Genomic DNA, 21,070 nt, shown 5'->3' with positions numbered 1-21,070 from the left:
CATGATATGATAGGAAACTATACTCTAAGAACATAAACAAGGGTTTCCTTTTAAAGTCATTGAGAAATCGTTTTAAATTAAATAATGACATAATTATATCTTTTGTTACCAGGAGATCTGAGATCTTTAAGAGATACCATCAGTGTTGAATGACAACATAAGTTAAGAGGGATGAGAAAGAACCAGCCCTCCCCACACTGTCTTTGATAGTATGATTCTGAGTCCATGTGGACTCTAGAGCACATGGCCAAGTCTCATCTTGAAATGTTCCCTTTGGATGAAACCTGGGACTTGCATCACAGGTCGTGGCCTCCTTAGCTAAGCAGCAGCTGCAGCAAATGCTGGGATGAATAACCCAGTAACACCTTTCCCTGCTTCCTTCCCCCAACAGTGTGCCTCCCTGGATGGTAAATGCTCCATAAGCTGCGACGATGAGGTAAGACACCTTCCTGGCCAAAGGGAAGTGTTAGACAGTGCATTGTGACAGAGGAATGCTGCTGTGTATAGAGCCAAGCCTGACACATTACTCTAGGCCAGCATGGGGGGGGGGCGGCAGACAGACAGGTAGACAGACAGACAGAGAGACAGACAGACAGAACATTTGTTTTGCCTTTCATCCCCTAACCTCAATCACATAGTTTGTTTCTGAGAGCCAGAGAAATATGCTGTAGATGGATCCTGGACTGTGGTATTAGGATGTGGGTGTCTTGTTTACAGGATGTAATAAACATTACTCACGTTTAAAGATCACATTAGATTTCCCAAAGCCTTGTGGCCATGCTTCATCTTCCCACCGTCAGAACAACAGGTTAAATAGGTAGGAAGTATCACCTCTGTTTATAGGTAAGGAAACCAAAGGCTCACTGGGCCAACTTGGTGTACAGTTGTAATCCCAGAACTCAGCCAAGAGGTGGCAGCGGGAGGGGCATCCTGACCACAAGGCCAGGCTGGTCTACATAGAGAATTTCCAGCCAGCCAGGACTATGCAGCAAGACCCTGGAGAAAGAAGGTGTGTGTGTGTGTGTGTGTGTGTGTGTGTGTGTGTGTGTGTGTGTGTGTGTGTGTGTGTGTAAGTCTGTGTGTGGGGTGTGTGTGTGTGTGTATGGAAGTGTGTGTGCATTGTGTGAGTGTGTATGTGTGTGTGTATGTGTTTGTGTGGAAGTCTGTGTGTGCATTGTGTGAGTGTGTGTGTGTGTGTATGTGTGAGTGTGCGTGTGTGTGTGTGTAAGTCTGTGTGTGTAAGTCTGTGTGTGTATGTGTGCGTGTGTGTTTGTGTGTGTGTGGAAGTGGATGTGGAAGGAAATAACAGGAAACCAAAGACAAGACTGAGATAAATGAGCGTCTTGGTTCATGTCACATAATTAGCAAACTGCAAATCTGGAGGTAAAAGCTCTGAGAGTCACAACGTTTCATTTTAGCATAGCTATTTCTACCTAAGATGTCACTTTCTCTTTCCCTCTCCCTCCTCTGGAGGGAGGGATTTGAAACTAATGTGTCACTGACTTAAGCCCTCCCATTGGACGTAGCTTTCATCATAGCCAGCAGAGCACCTCTCTACCCCATGGTTTTTGGTGGCCCTTCTAACTTAGGTTGCCCACCCCCTCCTTTAGCTAAATGTCAGTCAATCCATCAACTAAACTTTATAATCAGATATTTACATCCTTCTGGTTACCACAAAGATTTCAGGAACACTTTCCAAACACAATTTCAACCCAGAAAGCATAGGACGGGAGTAGAGTTTTTCAAAGTAGACAAATGGAAAACAAGAACATAAAAGGGAGTCCAGGATATAGAGTCAGTAAAAAAAAAGTTGGTTCCCAGTGGTCTAGCTGCCAGCTTAAAAGAAAAATTGTTATCCTAGCGCTATCATATGTGAGTCACCATATCTGCAGAGCAAAAGCCAATCCATCATCTTTTCAGCAGAAGCTCAACTTTTTCTGATCACCAGATCAAAAACAATTTTCCCTGAGGAACGTCCAACACCCATTTTAGGAAGCTTGAGGATAACCTTTGTAGGCTAACCAGGGGGAGCTCAGATTTCCCCTCAGGCTTTAAGATATGGCAGCATGTTAGTAAGAGCTGTTGGGCTCAAACTCCATCCTCTTACCTGTCTGGGGTGCTCAGATGACCAAAGGATGTGTCACAGACTACAGTGGGCATTGTTGCAAATCCAAGCTCCAGTAGGAGAGCAGAGAATGCCCGGTTGGCTAACTGGCTCGAAGGATGGATGGTGGTTCGGAAACTTGGTTAGATGAATGGATGGTTGGCTATACATGTGCATGGTTGTTTAAACAATTTTATAAAAGCAGGAGGTGGCGTTTTCCTACAAAAGCAAGAGGGGGTATTTTTCCTACAACCCACACTGTGTAGGCTTTCCCCGTGTAAAGAAAGACAAGTGAGGACACATCTCCTTCTGAGCTTGGAAACAGCCATTGTTTGTTCTATGACTGGTGGCGATGGTGGTTTAGGGTGGTGTTTAAAGGCACAAACCATGGAGTTAGACTGTTGAGATTCTGTGACTCTGAAAAGAGGTAGCAATGTGATCTTGGACAATTTTCCAAACCTTTATTTCCCCCTGTTTTTTTAACTACACAGTGGGTATCAAAATTTCTAGACTCGCAGGGAAGAATGTGGGGAAAAAATATGAAAAACTCTAGATGTCTCCCAGAAAAGGTACACACTCACTACTGCTGTCCCTATAAACCAAACATGTACCAAACTGTTTCTCACAGAAAGTGGGGCTCCCTGGACCTGAAGCCCTAGGTGGCAATGGCTCATACACTAAGGCATAGTAAGCGTAATCCACAATGCTTTCATTAGTCAATGATCTTTCTCTTATGCCTATGGGAGAACCCCATGCCCTAAGGGAAAAGTAAGTTGATCCTTTTTTAAAAATTGGATCTGATGCTCATGCCCTGATCTGCACTTTGAAATTTTCATCTATTCTGCTTTTGACAAATAGTTTTGGCTCTAGGTAGCCAACTGCCATTACTTTCAATGGAAAGCCAGGCCTGCCTTTCCACTTTAGACCCAATGCCATTTTTTTCCAGCAGATTCCTGCCATGTGTCACTCTTTTTGTAACTTTTAATTAGGCCTATAGGGCTGTCTTGTGTCCTTTCTCTTCCCCAGCTGCCCCCAAATCATCAAGTCTCCCATTAAAATTAGCTTCTAGGCTCATTCTGAACCTGCACCTCTATCTGTGCCACCACACCAAGAATTTCTTAGACTGCTCAGACACAAGTGGCTGAGGGACCTGGATAGTCCTTTGTCTCCTCCCTATTAGCACATACTGGGCCCCAGCAAGTGTGTCCTGTGAGGGTGGTTAGGGTATGTGGACATATTTCTACCTTGGAGGAGGACATCTTTAGTTTGCCAGTAAAGCTGGAAGCATGTTTTCTCTTTTTTGGTGTTTGTGCACATGCGTGAATACTGAAGGCCCCAGTTGATGTCAAGAATCATCTTCCTTGATCTTCTACCTTATTCATTGAGCTATGGTCTCTCAATCAAACTAAGGACTCACTGATGTAGTTGATCTCCCAAGCCGGCTTGCTGTGAGGATTCCCCATGTCTGCCTTCTGAGGCTGGAGGTATAGAAGAGCTCCTGTGTCTGCCCAGCATTTACTTAGGTTCTGGGGGTCTGAGCTCTTATCCCCATGCTTGGGAAGCAAGATTTAACCACTGAGTATTCTCCATATCCCAAAACGTGGTATTTTGATTCCATGATCCGCTCTACTGAGAAGACATGGCAAGTGATGGGGAAGGCAAGGTCATCTGCTTTATAGTGACATACTAGGGATCCTGTTGGGAGACCTGGAGAAAAGGTACTTCTGTGTTCCAGAGACTCAGAAATCCAGACTTAACTTACACTCAGATGAAAGATCCCTCTCATTCTCTGTCTGTCTATCTCCCTCCCTACCCACACCTCCCCACTCCTCCTCAACCATGCTCACACACAAAACATCACAATTTTCATGCTGCACAGTGCTGAGCTTAAGTGAATTTGATCAGTCAAAACAAACAGAAGGTACCTTCCCATAGCAGTGCAAAGTCCCCTACCCCCACCCCCCACCCCACCCTTCCACCCTGTCCTAGGACCTCCTGTTAGAAACTGTACCACAGACTTGTCTTTCTGAGAAGCTGCAGCACTAGGCCAGGAGGATGCCCAGAATAAGGATACATGGTAGGGGGCCAGTCTTTACTTGGGGAGGGGCATGCGGGGGTGGAAGTTAAACATTCCTTAAGGTGTGGTCACCAGCCAATGTGCTCAGTCTTCCTTCACAGGGACATCCTATCTGGCTTTCCCACTCCCCCATAGAGTTGTAGTAGCTGCCTTACCACTTCCTAGGACACCCAAGCATTGTTCAAATGTCAAGAGACACTCAGAGCCTCTGGTTCCAAAGCTAGTATCTCAGGCTGATGGCGCCTTCCAGCTAACACAGCCATCTGTGCATACTTCTGGTCTGCAGTTTCTGAGTTCCCACACCAGAATTTCAGAGTAAATGCCGAGTGTGGGTCTCTGTACCTGAATCAAATTCTCTGAATCATTGTAGAAAGATAAACAAAGAATGAAAGAAAAAAGGAAAAAAAAAACTTCTCTCTGCTTCACATTTTGAGACCAACTTCATCCTGCAATGTTCAAAGATGGCTATGGGGTATATACTTACCCTGTGTCTCAGAAGGTGAACCTCTGATCTCCCCAAACCTTGATTCTGTTAGTAATTCCTTAGGGACATGGTGGTGGGCAAACATCTTCCATGATACTAGGGTTCATTTAGAGGGAGTGATATCAAGAGGTAAGGCTAGGGAAACATTGCTGTTTCTTTACACTGGAAAGGTAATTAAGTCATATTTATCATAAATCTATGTGGCAAAAGCAACTGTCAGACACGATTGTGGGTGATTTCACCCCAGCTGTTCCCTACACCTAGCACGGGGCTCTCTCGTTCCAAGTGTAGACTCCAGGATACTATACCCTTGGCCATAATTTAACTCACGCTGACAGACAGGTTGTTTGGATAGTCATAGTCACTAAAATCACCCTTCTGTGTTTACAGGTAGACAATAGAGCACTGCTCTGTGCTCAGAACACAATGGCGCCTTTTAAATCCAATGGCCTAGGTCTCTATCGGTGAGGGACACCAGGGAGTGTGACCCAGCACTGTAACTTCCTTGGTGAGGGGCACCAGAGAGTGTGACCCAGCACTGTAATTTCCTTGGTGACTTGTCAGCCCCAGTGTTGGCAGCACTTGGTTCTTGCCTACCGGAGTGAACAAATCTTTTGATATCCAGCAGATCCTTGAAATTCAAACTTGACCACAAACTAGCCCAACAAGCATATCTCCGGTCCCATCCTGGTATCCACACGGAACCTGGAAAAGGTACATCTTAAAAATGGTGGCAAGATACGTGGTGTAAGAAGGAAATACCTATGTCTTCCTGGATCCCAGTGTTCTCAGAGGAAACAGATGTGTTCCCCATGGTGTGCCCAACAGTGCATGCCAACTGGAGACTGCACATCTGGGGCCTCTGTTCTTCTTCCTGTCCCTGTCTGGTGGGATAGAGACTAAATCTGACTGTGATCCAGAATCACTGTGTTTTTATCAATCCTAGCCTATCTTTGGCTTTTGTGACTTCTTCCACAGGTTGTTCCTCAGCTAGTGGAAGGCACACACAGAAAACCCCCTTAGCCGTATCTGATTATTCCCTTGAGTTCAGATATTAGCTTAAGAATTGCTTTGCTCAGGGATCTCAGCAATCTGCCATTAGGGTTATGACCTGATCCAGGAGATCCAAGCATGGTCTCTTTTGGAATTTTGCTTGCTCTCAAAAATTTAGCTCACCAAACACTGGCGTGGAGATGGCCTGTTGTAAAATTATAAAAAAGGCTGTCTTTTGCCCCGCTTAGGTCTGGCACCACAGTGCCCCAAGATATCTGCTAGATCTCTTAGTCTCAGTCAGCAAAGCGTCTCACCTGCTCTGCTCCAGCCCATATCACACTGCCGAAGGCCTCTCTCCGAGCCTGGCAGCAATCTCTCTCTACCTATCCAGTTCCCAAGGCAGGTTTCCATGCCAGAAACACACATCCCAACTCCGTGGCATCCCATACACTCTCCCAAACTCAATTCTCCATATGAAAGAACACACAACCCAATAACCTCTGATCCATTGATAAGATATAATTGCCCACCCTAACACACAAAGCCCTGTACACATCCATCCCTCAAGAACATTCATAACAACCTGTAAATATACAGCGTGGAGTTTTAACGTCAGCCTCCATGTTCTCTCGTGGTTGCTCTCAGTCTCCTGCTCTTCCCTCAAACTTTTCTCCTGCCCATCATCTTTCTCATCCAATGACAGGCCTCATTCTATGCTATACCTGCCTTCACCTGCATAATGAAATCATCCCACAATGGCCTAACTTTTTGCTTTTGCTGTGGTCTTTTTGTTGCTCTGTGGTTGTTCTGGCAGACTAGGTCTGACTTAGCTGCCTATAGGTGAAGTTTATTTTTCATTCTGTAAAGGAAACCTTCCATGAGCAAGCAGGACTTGAGGCCCTAACCATGTCCAGGTGTCTTCTGGAAGGGGGGTAGCCAGCCATAGTAGGAACAGTAGGTCTGCAATCAAAGGATGCTAATCAGATCTCACATGCTTGGTCCTGTAACCTTTGGACTCTTCTCTGTCCAAGAAGAACTTCCTTACCTGGCCATATGGAAAGGAAGGCTTATATGAACAAACTTACCATCCTTCTTCCTGTCCCTCCTCCTCCTCTTCTCCAGCACTTCCTCATGTTTCCACCTCCTTTGTTTGTTACAACCAAATTGAATGGGGGAAAAAATAATCTTCCCAGGAGAGTCATAGTCTGTTAGCCAAAGTTTACCAGTCTTCCCTTTGTAGAATGTTCTTTTTTTTTTTTTTTTTTTGCAAGATAAAATTTGTAAAGTGGAGGGAGCTGAGGAAATGGCTCAGTGGGTAAGTTTCCTGTGCAAGTATGAAGATCTGAGTTCAAACCCCAGCACCCATGTCAGAAGCCAAGCAGGGGAGGGAGGTGGAGACGGGGTGATGCCTGGAGCTCTTTAGCCCATCAGCCTAGACAACCCAGTGAGTTTCTGAATCAGAGGGAGACCTGTCTCAAAGCAATAAGGCAGAAAGTAATACCTTCCCCCAGCCTCAATGTGTACATGCCCCATACAAATACACTCCACCCATCTCAGATACTAAATTGTTTCATCCAACAGCACGTTTTAGTGGCACTTCATTCTGGGGAAGAATTATGGAAATGCATTTATTTTTAGAATTGGGGTGTAGTTGCAATTCTAATTCCCAAAGAAATAAATAAGATGGGGAATAGGGCCAGTGTGTAGTGGGGTGACTCTTGGTCCCCTTTCCTTGGAAACGGGAAACCAATCTTGTTGGAAGTATTTTCCATGCCTGCTCTACAGTGACGGTTTTCGTTCCGACTCATCCTAATTTGTCAGAGGCTTCCCATGTGAGTGGACTTTTCTTCTATTCATCAGACTCTCTGTGTAACTGGGTGGAAATGGCTCATTAATAAATGCATGTGGAATCCAGTTCTGTACTCAGTACACGTGAATTAAATGGCATGGGCTACCGTTATGACTTGGAATCGTCGCGGATGTGGATCTACCCACATGGCCCAATGTTAGCCGAGTAGTACTCACAGCAAACAACCCCAGTCCTGGTGTTCAGGATAACTTTCTGCAACCACGGACATGTGAAGGCACAGGCACTAAGCATAGTACAGTGCTTCGAACTGTAACTCCGGTAACCTCCCAGCTGAGTTTTAATAGTCTTCATTTCAACCAAGTTCTATCTAAATTAAAAACAAGCCCACGGAGAACCCGAGGGTACCGTCTCAGAGGCGTGGCTTTAGGAGATGGCTGCTTGAGTGCTGTCTGCTCAGAAGACCGAGAGTTTATTGTGATTCCTACCAAGATGGAGATAGCATCCCTAAAGCCAAGAGCTTCTGCAGTAGCAAGAGTGTAAATGGGTAGGACATGTCCATCTCACCCCTCAGATAAATGGAGCCAAGCTCTGCCATTTATCTAAGCACACAAGTCTGCTGTGGAGAACTTTAGCTACAAACTGGGAGAGGGTGGTACATGCCTTTAACTAGGGAGACAGAGGCAGGGGGATTTTTATGAGTTCAAAGACAGCCTGGTCTACAAAAAAAAGTTCCAGGACGTTCAAAGCAGTTAACACAGAACTGTCTAGAACCCCTACCTTCCTCACCCTACTCCACCATCCCCAGAAAGAGTTCTAGCTGTGCTTTTGTGTCCTGTCCAATCCCCAGCACTGGAGCCCTTGGCTGAGAAGAGAAGCCAGATCTTTCTGACCCTCACTGTTGTCTTCTCATGCCTGACAAAACCCAACCCTGTCTAGGTCAGTGTCCCAGCAAACAGCAGCCCCACGGTGGCCCGGAGCTAAGCGGAATTTAGCTCAGGGTAAAGATATGTTACAAATTAAACGTTGCTGTCGGCATGTAAAGCTGCAATAAATAGAAACTGAGTTACATCAAGGACGGAATTAAGCCTTAAGTTTAAACTCCACAGCACTGTAATTAAAACTTCGCCCGTAGCAAGCCATTCACGGGAGATTAAAGGATCGTGGGGGAAGCAGGGGTTTGTTTGCCTTACCTTGCTCCCCACAATTTATAAGTCTGAGCTACCAAAAGGCTAGGAGCCCTGCCCCCACATCCAGCTCCCAATTAAAAACACAGTTTGAAAACCTTTAGGAGGCCTGAGGGGCCCCGTTTACAGAAGGCTGCCCCTTCCCCCGTGCCTCAGTCCATGAACAAATTAAAAAGTATTACCTGGTCCCCTGATGGTCCCCTGAGCTGACATGGTGTTTTCATTAATACATCATTAGAGTAATGACATTGTGCTGGCATTTGGGTTTCCAAATGGCCGGCACTGCAGCCACTCCAAATAAAAGCTTGGGGGCCTCTGAATGCCTTTTTCCTGGGAAAGAGTCAGGTCCCACGAAGAGAAAAGAGAAGACAAGCTAGTTCAGCCTTTTCTGAGCATATCCGCAGTATCCCCATCCCAGTCTTTCAAGGTCAGTTCTCGTTTGTTTCCTTCCTTCAGTGTCCTGAGTTTTGCAGCGTCAACCCTGGGGTTAGTGTAACCATGACCTTAACTCACAGAGCCAACAAGTTTTTTCAATTCCTGGGATGTGACTCCCCTCCCCAACCAAAGGGTTGGGAGCATTTCCGAGACTGCAAATACATCATTCCGTGTGAAGGCAGTCTGAGGCCTAAAACTAAAGTGTGCGTTCTGATTTCCTACAGACTGTGAACTGTTACCTCATAGACAATAACGGGTTCATTCTGGTGTCTGAAGACTACACACAGGTGAGTGAGGAGATGCCCAGCCACGTAAAGGGATAATCAGCTGGCACTCGGGCCCCAGGAAGAGACAAACTGTGGAGTTAAGACTTGAAGATGATGACCCATATATAAGAGGCAAAGGCATGTTATAAACCTCATTTCTCTCCAAATATCACAACCTTATGTCTCACCTCGAAACGTTTTTACTTCCTGGTGCGGAGTTGCCCGAGACACCGAGTCCAGCTTCTGTTCCTGTACGCACAAATGTGAAACTTATGGAATTCTTGGCCTTAGAGCTGTCTGGGCTACAAGTTTTGTATGAGGCCGGGGTAATGGTTTACTGGGTAAAGGGCTTGCTTGAGTTCACATCACAAGAACCCATGGAAAGCTGGGTGCCACAGTCTGCATCTGAAGTGCCAGTGTTCCTTAGTGAGATGAGAGGCAGAGACAGGCGAGTCCTAGAAGTTCACACATGTGACCAACAAAGAATGGCGGTCTCTGCAAGATAAAAGGCATCCATCGACACCTAAGGTTGACCTCTGTTCAACACTGATGCTGTGGCAAACACAGGCGCTCACACACACATACACACATGTGCATGCACATTCAAACCCTCACATGTGCACACACATATAAAACATATACAGACATACACACACACATACTCACACACACATGCACGCACACACACAAACACACATATGTGCATGCACATACAAACCTCACATGTGCACACATATATACAGACATACACACAGACACACATATGTGCATACACATACAAACCCTCATATGTGCACACACATATACAACATATACAGACATACACACACACATACTCACACACACATGCACGCACACACACAAACACACATATGTGCATGCACATTCAAACCTCACATGTGCACACATATATACAGACATACACACAGACACACATGTGCATACACATACAAACCCTCATATGTGCACACACATATACAACATATACAGACACACACGTACACACACACATGCACATACACACAAACATACATATGTGCATGCACATATAAACCCTCATATGTGCACACACATATACAGACATATACACACACACAAACACACATATGTGCATGCACATACAAACCCTCATATGTGCACACACATATATAGACACACACACATTTACACACAAAAAAAAATCTGTATTTTTGCCTGAAGGGTATTGGTGCTTTAAAGAGTTTGGGCAACTTTAAAGAGAGTTTTCTCCTAATATTTAACCTTCATACATATTCCCATACACACACAAATTCTCTTTAAAACTCATCTGAACTTCAGGAGTCAATGGTTTGATAGGTCCACTCATCTCAATAAAATAGTTCAATGTTTTTCTTTATGGCTCTGTGAGATCCAGGCGTAGAGATTTAGAAAAAGTGACTTTAGAAAGTTAAGAATTCAATTCTGTTTCTGCTCCTCTCCAGAGTGTTTAAATGCGATCTAGACTCCCGATGCCCACACACAGTGTCAGTGGCCAGTATCACTGGGCATTGGGCTCCTGGTGGCATTAGGTAAGATAAATGAACCCATGAAAGAAGGCCAGTCTCTGAGACAGCTGACAAAGCCATTAGCCAAAGGGGACATTGCTCATCTGACCCAGAGGAACACTGAGAGACTGAAGAACCAATGGGGCCAGAACCCAAAGTCCTTACTCAGGAGGAGTTTCTGTAATTCTACCCTAGACACACAGGGCTGAGATGAGACTTAGTTCTGGGCTCAGGAAATATGGAGTGCCTGTTTTCCCATGGTAAACCCTGGCCCAGTCAGGGACTACTCAGAAAGCCATGGCTTCCACAGGAACCCTTTCTCCTCTGTGAACTAGGGATCCTGCCAGCCTGCTTGGCTCAGGCTTGTTTGATGTTGTCTGGCTTCCTGCACCCCAATTAGGATAATTCTTCTCTATCTAACAACTAGTTCCATTGACGCTGGCGTATTTACACACATGAAATACAAGTGTCCTTGCTCATAGCACCTACAGGTGTCTACAGAATGCCTGCAGAATATGTGAGCGCTTCCAAATTCCCCTGGAGTTGAAAGGAAGTGCTTGATGTTCAACGAGAGAAATATTTCCTTCCTTCTAGTCTCCGTCCTGATTTTTTTTTTTTTTTTTTTTTTTGGCTGAAGTGCAGAAACATTCTCTCCTCCCCTCCCCGCTCCTCCTTTTCTCCCCCCTCCCCCTCTCCCCTCCCTCTCCCTCCACCTCTCTCTCTTCCTCTACCCCTCTCCCTCACCGTCTATAAACCCTGGAAGGTATGATCAAGGTCACTAAGCTAAACTCAATGGAAGTGGGGTTTAGTCAACACCCCATTGCCTAAGAAGTAAGCATGTTTCTTCTCTTATTGTAACACCACCTTCCTCCCTCACAAGCTACATATCCAGAATAGAGATGGGGGTTCTCAACAGCTCTGCACTGGCTCACTCTGGGATGCTGGCAGAGGAAGGCTCTTACTGCAAGCTTGGCTCCTATGCAAGGCTTGTGCCCTCACCCTAGGGACCCTTCTAGCTCAGTGACTCCAAAGATTTGGGAGGAACATTCGGGAGAAGGTTAATCCTCCATCCCACCATGCAAAGTTTGTAAATTTCATCACAGCGAGAATTAGGCATGCCAAAGCCTTAGTGTGGCAATTCCTGAAGTTGATCCCAAGTACAGGGAGAGGAGGTTAGAGAGATGTTAACTATGCTGTCTCCCCAAGGACTTGGGCAGTCTTATTCTTGGTAACTATATTAACCACCCATAGACAAAATGAGATCATTCTTCGAAAGGTGGTTTTGAGGAAGGATGGATTCTCGATTTTAAGAACTTTATAAGGCTGAGCAGATGGATTCTTCTAGTTCCCTGAGTGGATAATCAAGGCATTGTAAGCCGTTATTTTTATCACGGCTTAGAAAGCACTTCCAGGGTCTCATTTTGTCTGTATGAAGTAGCATTTTAATCAGAAGGGATTATGTACAAATTAATGCCTAGCCTGTCCAAGTATGTATGTGTGCGCACGCATGCACATGCATGTATGCACGCAAGCATGCACACATGCTCTTTTGTACACACACGTGTTTTAATTTCTGCATTGAGCACATGTTACATAACATCCCTCATGCGTTGTGGAGACGTCCCCATCTGCTCACTGGTTTATAAGCCCACAGCTGCTATGGCTGTTTCAGCCATTCCCAGTTTCTTGTAACAGGAGTCTTGAAAGCCTGCCTCTGCTTTCTTTCAGCTCCCAAATACACAGGCTCACCAGACACACACATTCATACCCACACACCCACACCTACAGACACAGACACACACACACACACACACACACACACACACACCTGCCTGCCTTTCTTCTCTGCCTCATGTGCTTTCTTGTCTTTCTTACAGACTGGAGATTTTTTTGGTGAGGTCGAAGGAGCCGTCATGAACAAGTTGTTAACAATGGGCTCCTTTAAAAGGTAAGGATTGGACGGTGCTCTCAGTTTATCTGAGTAAAATAGACCAAGGTGGAATAAAGCAACCCTGGACTGACCCTGGTGCCAATCCCACTTGTTTGCACACTTCGGAACTCTGAGCTAAAATTCCACACCTTGAATGGGTGCTGCTCTTACAGATTGAGCCATCATGAATTTTCTGTCTGTTTAGCATTGGGTGGATCAGAGGGCATTACTGAAACAAGAGTCAGCAGAGTCAGCTGATTCTGTCGCCAAGGAAGAGGAGAAAAGTTCCTGTCTGAGCAGAAATTAGGGATGGATTTGTCCCACAAGGCAGGGGGCACTTCTTGTCAGTTGGGGGCTCAGGAATGGAAGGTGGTATTTTGATACTTACTGATACAATTTTTTAAAATGAAGAGAAGCTTCCTCAGCCTTCTCCCGGCCATACCATTGAAGTCTCCTGCTATAAACACGGATGTGGCCGAATGTCATAGATAACAGGCTGTCATGCTGGGCAGAGGTTAGGTAGGACAGCTTCTCCTAGGCCCCATGTTCTTCAAGGCTATACCAACCATGCTTCAGGGAACACCAAGGCCCATGAAGAAGGCCTGGGATACGTTTCAGGACACCTTCTAGGAGTTGCTCCTGTTCTTGGCCCCCCAGAAATAATAGGGGCCTTTGAAGTAGAGCTTCCTTGGAAGCATTTGAGGCTCTTAAGTATATAATGGCAGGAGGTGCAGGGGTGGCACTGCAGCTCTCCCGTGAGATCCAGGGCACCTCCGTGCTAGTCTACTTCATGACCTTTCCTGTGGCTGAGTGGTGAGGAATCAGAGTTTGAAGCCAGTCAACCAGCTAAACTGAGCACTGTGCTAAGCGTGGGGAATTACAAAAGGATGAGCCAGTATTTGAACCTCCATCGTTTATTTGTGCCAGTGCAGGGAAGAAATGCTTTAAAGGTGGCCAGAGGCCAGCATTTCTGCCATCTCTAACACTCTCTTAACTGGAAGTCTGATGAGCAGAGACATACCCCTGCCTAATTCCAGCTCGGTGACTCTAGACTGTCTAGCTTGACAGAGTTCTTTCTCCCCAAGGCCTGACTTTGAGTTGTTCCACAATCTTCTGTGACTTTCTGCAAGCTTCCCAAAAGAGCTCCTGGATGGTCATCCATCAGAATACAGCTGTTTCTCTCTACTTTTCTATCTTTGTGTACATTCGGGCACTGTCAACTTGTTTCTCAACTCAGAGGGGCAGGAGTCACAAAACAAAAGATAATCATACATATGTTTCTCATTTAAAAGTATATTTTTCAACTTCTTTAACAACACCCCCCCCCTTTTCTTAGATGTTTGTTTTAAATGGGTGGGAGAAAGAGAAAACTTATACTGGAATTTTAAGGGTTTGGTCTTCTCCTTGATGTGGGATAAGTATGGTTGGTATGAATCTAGAACTTGCTTTTATCGTCACTCTAGCCAACCTCTTTGAGAAAAAGGAAGGGCTACAGGCCTGAATGGGTTAAGACAGCAGCTGATGCCTTCATAGAAACTATATAGCAGGCTCCATGTGCTTCAGCAGAGGGCCCCCTCCCTGGGGCCAGGGGAGCAATAGAAAGATAGATTTTGGAGTCACACACACTAAGGTCAAAGCTAGACTCTAACATTGACCACCTACATAACTTAGAATGTGTCAGCTTCCTTCGTCAAGCCTGTTCTTGTGTGGAAGATGAGATTAGGAGTCATGCCCAAGGGTGGCTGGCAGCGGTGGTGAGATAAAAGTGAGTGTGACATTCTCAACCCATGCCTACTGTCTACTAAAGGCTCAGGAATTATAGCCGCTGTTGTGATGGTTGTTGACTTTGGCTCAGCCATGGCTTTGTGTGTGGTACCAGTTGATATAGCCTTTCTGATACCTGCTGATGGCTCTCGGCACTTGAAATTAGAGATTGGTGCCCATGCCCTTCCCCCATTCCTTATTTTCTGGAAAAACAAAACTGATAACTTCTTCCATCTGGGAAATATGCACATCTCAAAAACAGTGAAAGGAGGTAGGTAGTGGAAACTTCTAGGCCTCTGGGCCAGACTCCCCCCCCTTCTGTCCTCATGCAAGCTCAATCACACCTACAGAGAGGCATGCTCACTTTGGAGGCATGGCCTGCTTTGGTAAGACAAAGGGCATCACATCTAGCTTGCCCCTCTCTTGGGTACCTTGGATGCTGCTGTCCGCACAAGGATTCTCCTTTTGATCAACCTCTATCTTTTAATGAAGGTCATTCACTAGAGACAAGGTCATCTATCAGCTTTACCTTGGGCTATTTTCCAGGTTGGATCTTGCAGCTCCCCACCTCTGGGGAGCAATGGTTTCTATAATTGTTTAGGTTCAACTTTAAGACATTAAGTATCACCTAGGAAATTGCTGAAGGCTTCCCTGAGTGTCTCAGTGTGTTTTTCCAGAGATATTACAGGGGCTCTGACCTAGCCAGAGGAGTCATCCTTTGATGGATTCCTAACAGGTACCATTATTATTGGCTGCTAACAAGGCAGGGAGATGGGAGCAAGCAGGCTATTGGAGGCCATTGGAAGTATGTCACTTGGAGTCATAGATTGCCCTGGCTCCTTCCTGTATCACTTTACTGTGCTTCCTGGCTTTTGTCATGTGAACTGGTCCACTCCTTCATGCCCTTCCCACCATGCTGGACTGAACTTACTAAAGCCATGAGCTAAAATAAACCCTTCATCCACTAATTTGCTTTTCTCAGTGTTTGGTTACAGCAATGCAAATATATGACACTGTAATTACCTAAATGGCAATGGGCCTTTCTTTGCTCTTCTGTTTTGCACATTTTCTGGTGGCCCAATGGCCATGATATACAGCAGTGTCATCAGAAGAAAATAATAATCCACTTTGGAGTCTCTGATCTCTTGGGTCTTTGATTTCTGTGAATAATTAAACTGCTTACAAGACACATAAGACAACAGCCTGTGAAATCCTTTAAGGGCTAAACTCATTGCTGTTGGTCACTTTAGTTGAGTCTTCAGCCTGAGTATGTCCCACCAGGTTCCCTATGACCTGAAGACCAATAGCCAAGAGCAGATGCATCAGCAGTGTGGGAGATAAAGGAACAACAGAATAGAAAACAACCATCTTTTCCTCTTTCAGACACCTGCCACACTGAGCTGGGTTGGACCACCATCTTCCTCCTGTCTTCCTTCCTTCCTTCCTCCCTTCCTTTCTTCCTTTCTTTCTTCCTTCCTTCCTTTCACTCACTTTTCTGCTAGAAAGAAGAAATGCAGATAAAAGAAAGAAAAATAAGAAAAGTATTACATAATTATATTATAGTATTATATAATAAAATAAAATAATAACTTGTTATTTTGCTCTAAAAATAAATGTTATTATCCATTCATCCTTCCTTTCCTTTTCTCTCCCCCATTCTTTCCTTCTCTCCTTCCTCCTCATTTTACAATGTAACCCATGTTGCCCTTGAAGCCAGCCTCCAAAGTACTGAGATTATAGGTATGCACCCCTCTGTCCCACATACATCATTGTTCTTAGAACCTTCCAACAATTTCAGGAAACAGGACCAGTGGCCCAGTAGCCAAGGGCAAACTAGAGATGTCAGACCTTTGCTCAAGACTCTGTAGATACTTGACAGCAGTGCTTTTAAGCAAGTCGGAGCCTTAGTAAGTAAAGGGCTGATTTAGGCTACAGGCCTAGTCAGGGATAAATAGAACACAGCTTTACTCTGTACACAGAGATGATCAGGCTTGAAAAGACCAAGAACTTAGCCCATGTGTCTGTAACAGAGCTGGATTCCAGAATTGTGTAGTGTGGAAATAAGACTCCAGCATCTAGTCGTATGGACACAAGACTCCAGCATCCTGTAGTGTGGACACAGACTTCTCTGCCCTCGGCATGGCTACAGCAGCAGGTGTCTACAGCAGGTGTCTACAGCAGCAGGTGTCTACAGCAGCAGGTGTCTACAACACCAGGTGTCTACAGCAGGTGTCTACAACAGCAGGTGTCTACAACAGCAGGTGTCTACAGCAGGTGTCTACAGCAGCGCTGTGCTGTGTGCATATCTAGCAGTGTGTAGAGGTGAAGAAAGGTGTTGGCTCAGCAGCGTCTTATCTGGAGAACAGAATCTGCAGGATGGGAGACCAGCTGAGTGAGGAGATCACTCAGCTGAGATTGGCAAACCCTCTGACCTGCCATGCTCGCAGGCTGTACTTTCCTTTATCTCACATGTCACTCTGTGCCCGCTCTGCTTTGTGTGCTGTAAAAAGAGAACTTCAAATACCTTTTTGATCTTATCAATGATAATAAGTGGGGGCTCCCTGACTGGTGACTCACTGGGGGTGGCTTGTGCTACCTGTTTTCTTTTCCACTCAAGATCCTGTCTAGTAAAAGCCTTACACTTGCATTTTTCAGAATAGATACTCGGTCGGCATCTCTGCCATTAGCCATGACCTTGTCCCTGTTGCAACTGTACTAGAATTCATAGTTCTCCTTCTCCCCCCAGTCCTACTTCCAAGGAAGCTAATGCAAATTATTATATATTCAGGGATAATAAATAATAGTCACCTGTAGGGAAAGGTTGAAGGAGTTTTGGGGTTGTTTCCCCTTCCTTAGTGCTGGGAGTATAGTCATAAGGTGCCATGCCCAACAGGTTCCAAGTTTGTGACGGTGCCCCTATGATACTCAGTGTTAAAGTAAGACTTCATGTTGAGCCATAGATTTGCAACCATGTGGCTATGCACAGGTCTGTCAGTCTCTCTGTGACTAACTTACTTCCTCACCAGGGACCTGAATGCATCGAAGAGCTATTGCCTAACAAGGTAACATCAGCCCTTCAGAAAAGGATCAAACCAGCGATATCTTGTTGGTTGCTTAACAGGAAGTCTAAGATTCCTGAGGGGTCAGGATTCTTATACTTCAGTGTCTGGCAGGGGTGAGGCAAGTCATGTGAGCATGCACAGCTATGCTCAAGGTTCATCTCAAGAGATTCGTCTTACATAGGTGTGAAGAAGGAGCCCTAGCATGCACGCATTGTAAGTGCTTCAGTGTGGTTCTCAGGTGCAGCCCATCACTGGTTAAAGCCAGTGTCAAGAACTATGAGTAAAAAGCACCCAGGCACCAGTCTCGAGGCTCCTACATAGGCGTTGCCTGAGTCTTTGTAGCTTTCACTTGAATTCATTTTTTTTTTCTCTTTCAGCAAAATGGTCTAAATAAAGTCCTCAAATGACTATAAACAAGATCTGAATGGGATGATGTAAGCTATGTCCCCAATTTGAAGGTGGACTCCTGTGCTACCAAGTTCGGGATACTCTGATTGTCAGTATAGGACAAGCTCCTTGCAGAGCACACATGCATGTATACACACACACACACACACACACACACACACACGTACACGCACACACACACACACACATGTATACCCCAGCTGCTGACATGATGGCTGATATAGCCAAGCAAAGATGGGGTTAGTGTTTAAGTGACTGCCATATTCCATGTCTTCTATTCCTTCTCTCTCCTTCCTTCCTTCCTTCCTTCCTTCCTTCCTTCCTTCCTTCCTTCCTTCCATTTGTCTTCTTTCTTTCTCTTTCTTTCTTTCTTTCTTTCTTTCTTTCTTTCTTTCTTTCTTTCTTTCTTTCTTTCTTTCTTCTGTTTTTGTTGTGTTTTTCAAAGCAGGAATTCTCTGAGTAGCCCAGGCTATCTTGGAACTCTCTCAATAGATCAGGCTGGCCTTGAGCTCAGAGATCTGCCCGCCTCTGCCTCCCAAGTGCTGAGATTAAAGGTGTGTGCCTCTATTGCCCTTTCTTTCTCTTCTCTTCAAGTTGATTCCTTCCTGCTTAGAAATGTCTTGGATCTCCTTGTCTTCTAGTACTGAGCCTCTACCCTTTAGTGAGGTGTAGTAATTATTTCCCTCCCCACTGCAGTAGACTACCTAAGAGACACACAACTTAAGCGGATAGGGGATAGGGGATAGGTTGCCTGGTGGCTTCAGTTCACATGGCAGGGGAGGTATTCTGGCTGCAAGTCTAGTTAAGGTGGTTTATAGTACATCTTGTACATCTTATGCATGTCTTGCTAGATCAGTAAGCATGGCAAGGCCCACAGCTGGTGCCCTGTACCCCACAACCTAGGCCTCATGTCCCAGCTAGACAAGAATTCCTAAACAGTGTCATCAGCTGTGAACCACGAATACAAGCACATGAGCCCGTGGGAGACATTTCACTTTCAAACCAAAGCAGTTATGATAGGAATCAATCCTTCATGGCAATCCCCCCTCCCGGGCATCCTAATGGGTCTCTCTAAGAGAGGGTTTTCAACCTTCCTAATGTGGCTACCCTTTAATACAGTTCTTTATGCTGTGGTGACCACAATCATAAAATTATTTTTGTTGCTACTTCATAATTGTAATTTTGCTACTGTTGTGAATCATAATGTAAATATTAGATAGCCAAAATATCTGACACATGACCCCTGTGAAAGAGGCATTTGATAAATCTGCACACAAGGGGTCATAACTCACGGTTTGAAAACTGGTGCTCTAGGATCTCCCATGCTAACTAGAGCAAAACACCAGGTATATAGACAGAAGGGAGGAAACTCAAGCTTCAACTGAATTTTTAGCAGATTATCAAAGAAACCTGGTCTCCAGTCTGCCATCTCACCTCTTTCCCTTACCAACTGAAAAGGATCCACCCAGTCCCAGTGAGTTGGGATATGAAGTGCCAATTGTAAGAGGGACAAGTGTTAAGTTAGTGTTAAGTATTAAGTTATTTAAACCAGGGAGATGGAAGTGAACACTAAGACAAGTTTGTAGTGATTTGAAAAGGGATGGCCCCCATAGACTCATGTGTTTAAATACTTGGCCCATAGGGAGTAGCACTATTAGTGGGTGTGGCCTTATTGGAGGAAGTATGTCACTGTTGAGTTGGGATTTGAGATCTCAAATATGTTCAAGCTAAACCCAGGGTGACCCACAGTCTCATTGCTGCCTGTGGATCAAGATGTAAACTCTGGGCTATGTCTGTAGCACTATGTTGGCCTATATGCTGCCATGCTTCCTGCCATGACAGTGACGGACTAAGCCTCTGAAACTATAAGCCAGTCACTATGAAATGCTTTCTTTTATAAGAGTTGACTTGGTCATGGTGTCTCTTCACAGCGATAGAATCAAACTAAGACAATGTTTGTGCGGAGTTCAAGGAACCCATAGCGGTTAGGATCCAGGTACAGAATCCATCCTCCCCGCAGGATATGAGTGGTGTTGTTTATCAAGTGCCAGGGACTTGAGGGTTTGCCCTCAGATTTCACTCTTATCAAACATTCTCCTGGTTTCTGGGAAGGCCAGTGCTGGATTTCCTTTGTTCTTTATGCATCTAATTCTACTTGACACCAGAAAGAAGCAACATGGATGTACCTGACCTACAGGTACATCCTGTAGGTACCTGACCTATAGTTTACAAGGACATGGGCTGTGGGCAAATAACTTTAGTGTTTTCAAACTGTCCATAGAAACTATCTCTGTCTGTCAGCTATTTCTCCATCCTGCCCCCCTTACCCCTTTCTCTGCCATTGTGTACAGTGTGTGTGTGTGTGTATGTGTGTGTGTGTGTGTGTGTGTGTGTGTGTGTTTGTGTGTGTTAGGGTGGTGCTGGTAGTTTTCTTTGTTTCTGCGCCTAGACTTTTCATCCTCCTCCACCCCCTCCAGAAGCTCGACACTTGTTTACCCAGAATCCTTTGTGATTGAAATCATTTTTAAGGAGTGAGTCATCAAGGTAGATTTGAAAATGGAGACCCTTCTTCCCTCTGGCTAGTAGGGAGCTAGGAGCTTCCCCGGTCTTCAGTGATCCTGTTACATTTTAGCCCACGAAACCAAACTCAGTTGAGCGAGTGAGAAAGGAGAAGCATGTTCTGCTTGAATGACTGATCTCCTTTCATATGGACTGCCCTCAGTGAAGCCTGAAGCAAAGCAGCTCCTGGGATGGGCATAATGGCTTCTTGGCTTCCTGTTGACCTCGCCACTTCCACAGAAATATGCCTTGTCATTGAAGGGAGTAAACAGACAGACTGGCTTGAACCAGTGTGTTTCAGGGCCAAACTTTCTGGATTGCAGAAACATAAAGATTCCAACAGACCACTCTGTAAACCTATCAATGCTGCTGTAACAACAGCAATGGCTGCCTTGGTCTTCCTCATCTCGGCAGCCTGGCTCTGTATCAAACACTGACTGTAGGCCGCATATCACATGCTTGCCTGCCCTT

General features: G+C 45.3%; 1 protein-coding gene across 1 annotated transcript in view; it reads left to right on the top strand.

Annotated features, from left to right (window-relative positions):
- The window catches only part of Cacna2d3 (calcium voltage-gated channel auxiliary subunit alpha2delta 3), an 804,703-nt gene that overhangs the window by 731,064 nt on the left and 52,569 nt on the right, over window positions 1-21,070 (top strand). The window contains exons 29-31 of the mRNA XM_032919383.1: window positions 392-436; window positions 9,312-9,374; window positions 12,754-12,824. Of these exons, the coding sequence (XP_032775274.1) occupies window positions 392-436; window positions 9,312-9,374; window positions 12,754-12,824 (179 nt within the window). The remainder of the gene's footprint in view (window positions 1-391; window positions 437-9,311; window positions 9,375-12,753; window positions 12,825-21,070) is intronic.

The sequence above is a fragment of the Rattus rattus genome, chromosome 13, assembly GCF_011064425.1.
Source record: "Rattus rattus isolate New Zealand chromosome 13, Rrattus_CSIRO_v1, whole genome shotgun sequence".
Classification (NCBI taxonomy): Eukaryota; Metazoa; Chordata; class Mammalia; order Rodentia; family Muridae; genus Rattus; species Rattus rattus.
This window is presented reverse-complemented; position numbering and strand designations above follow the sequence as displayed.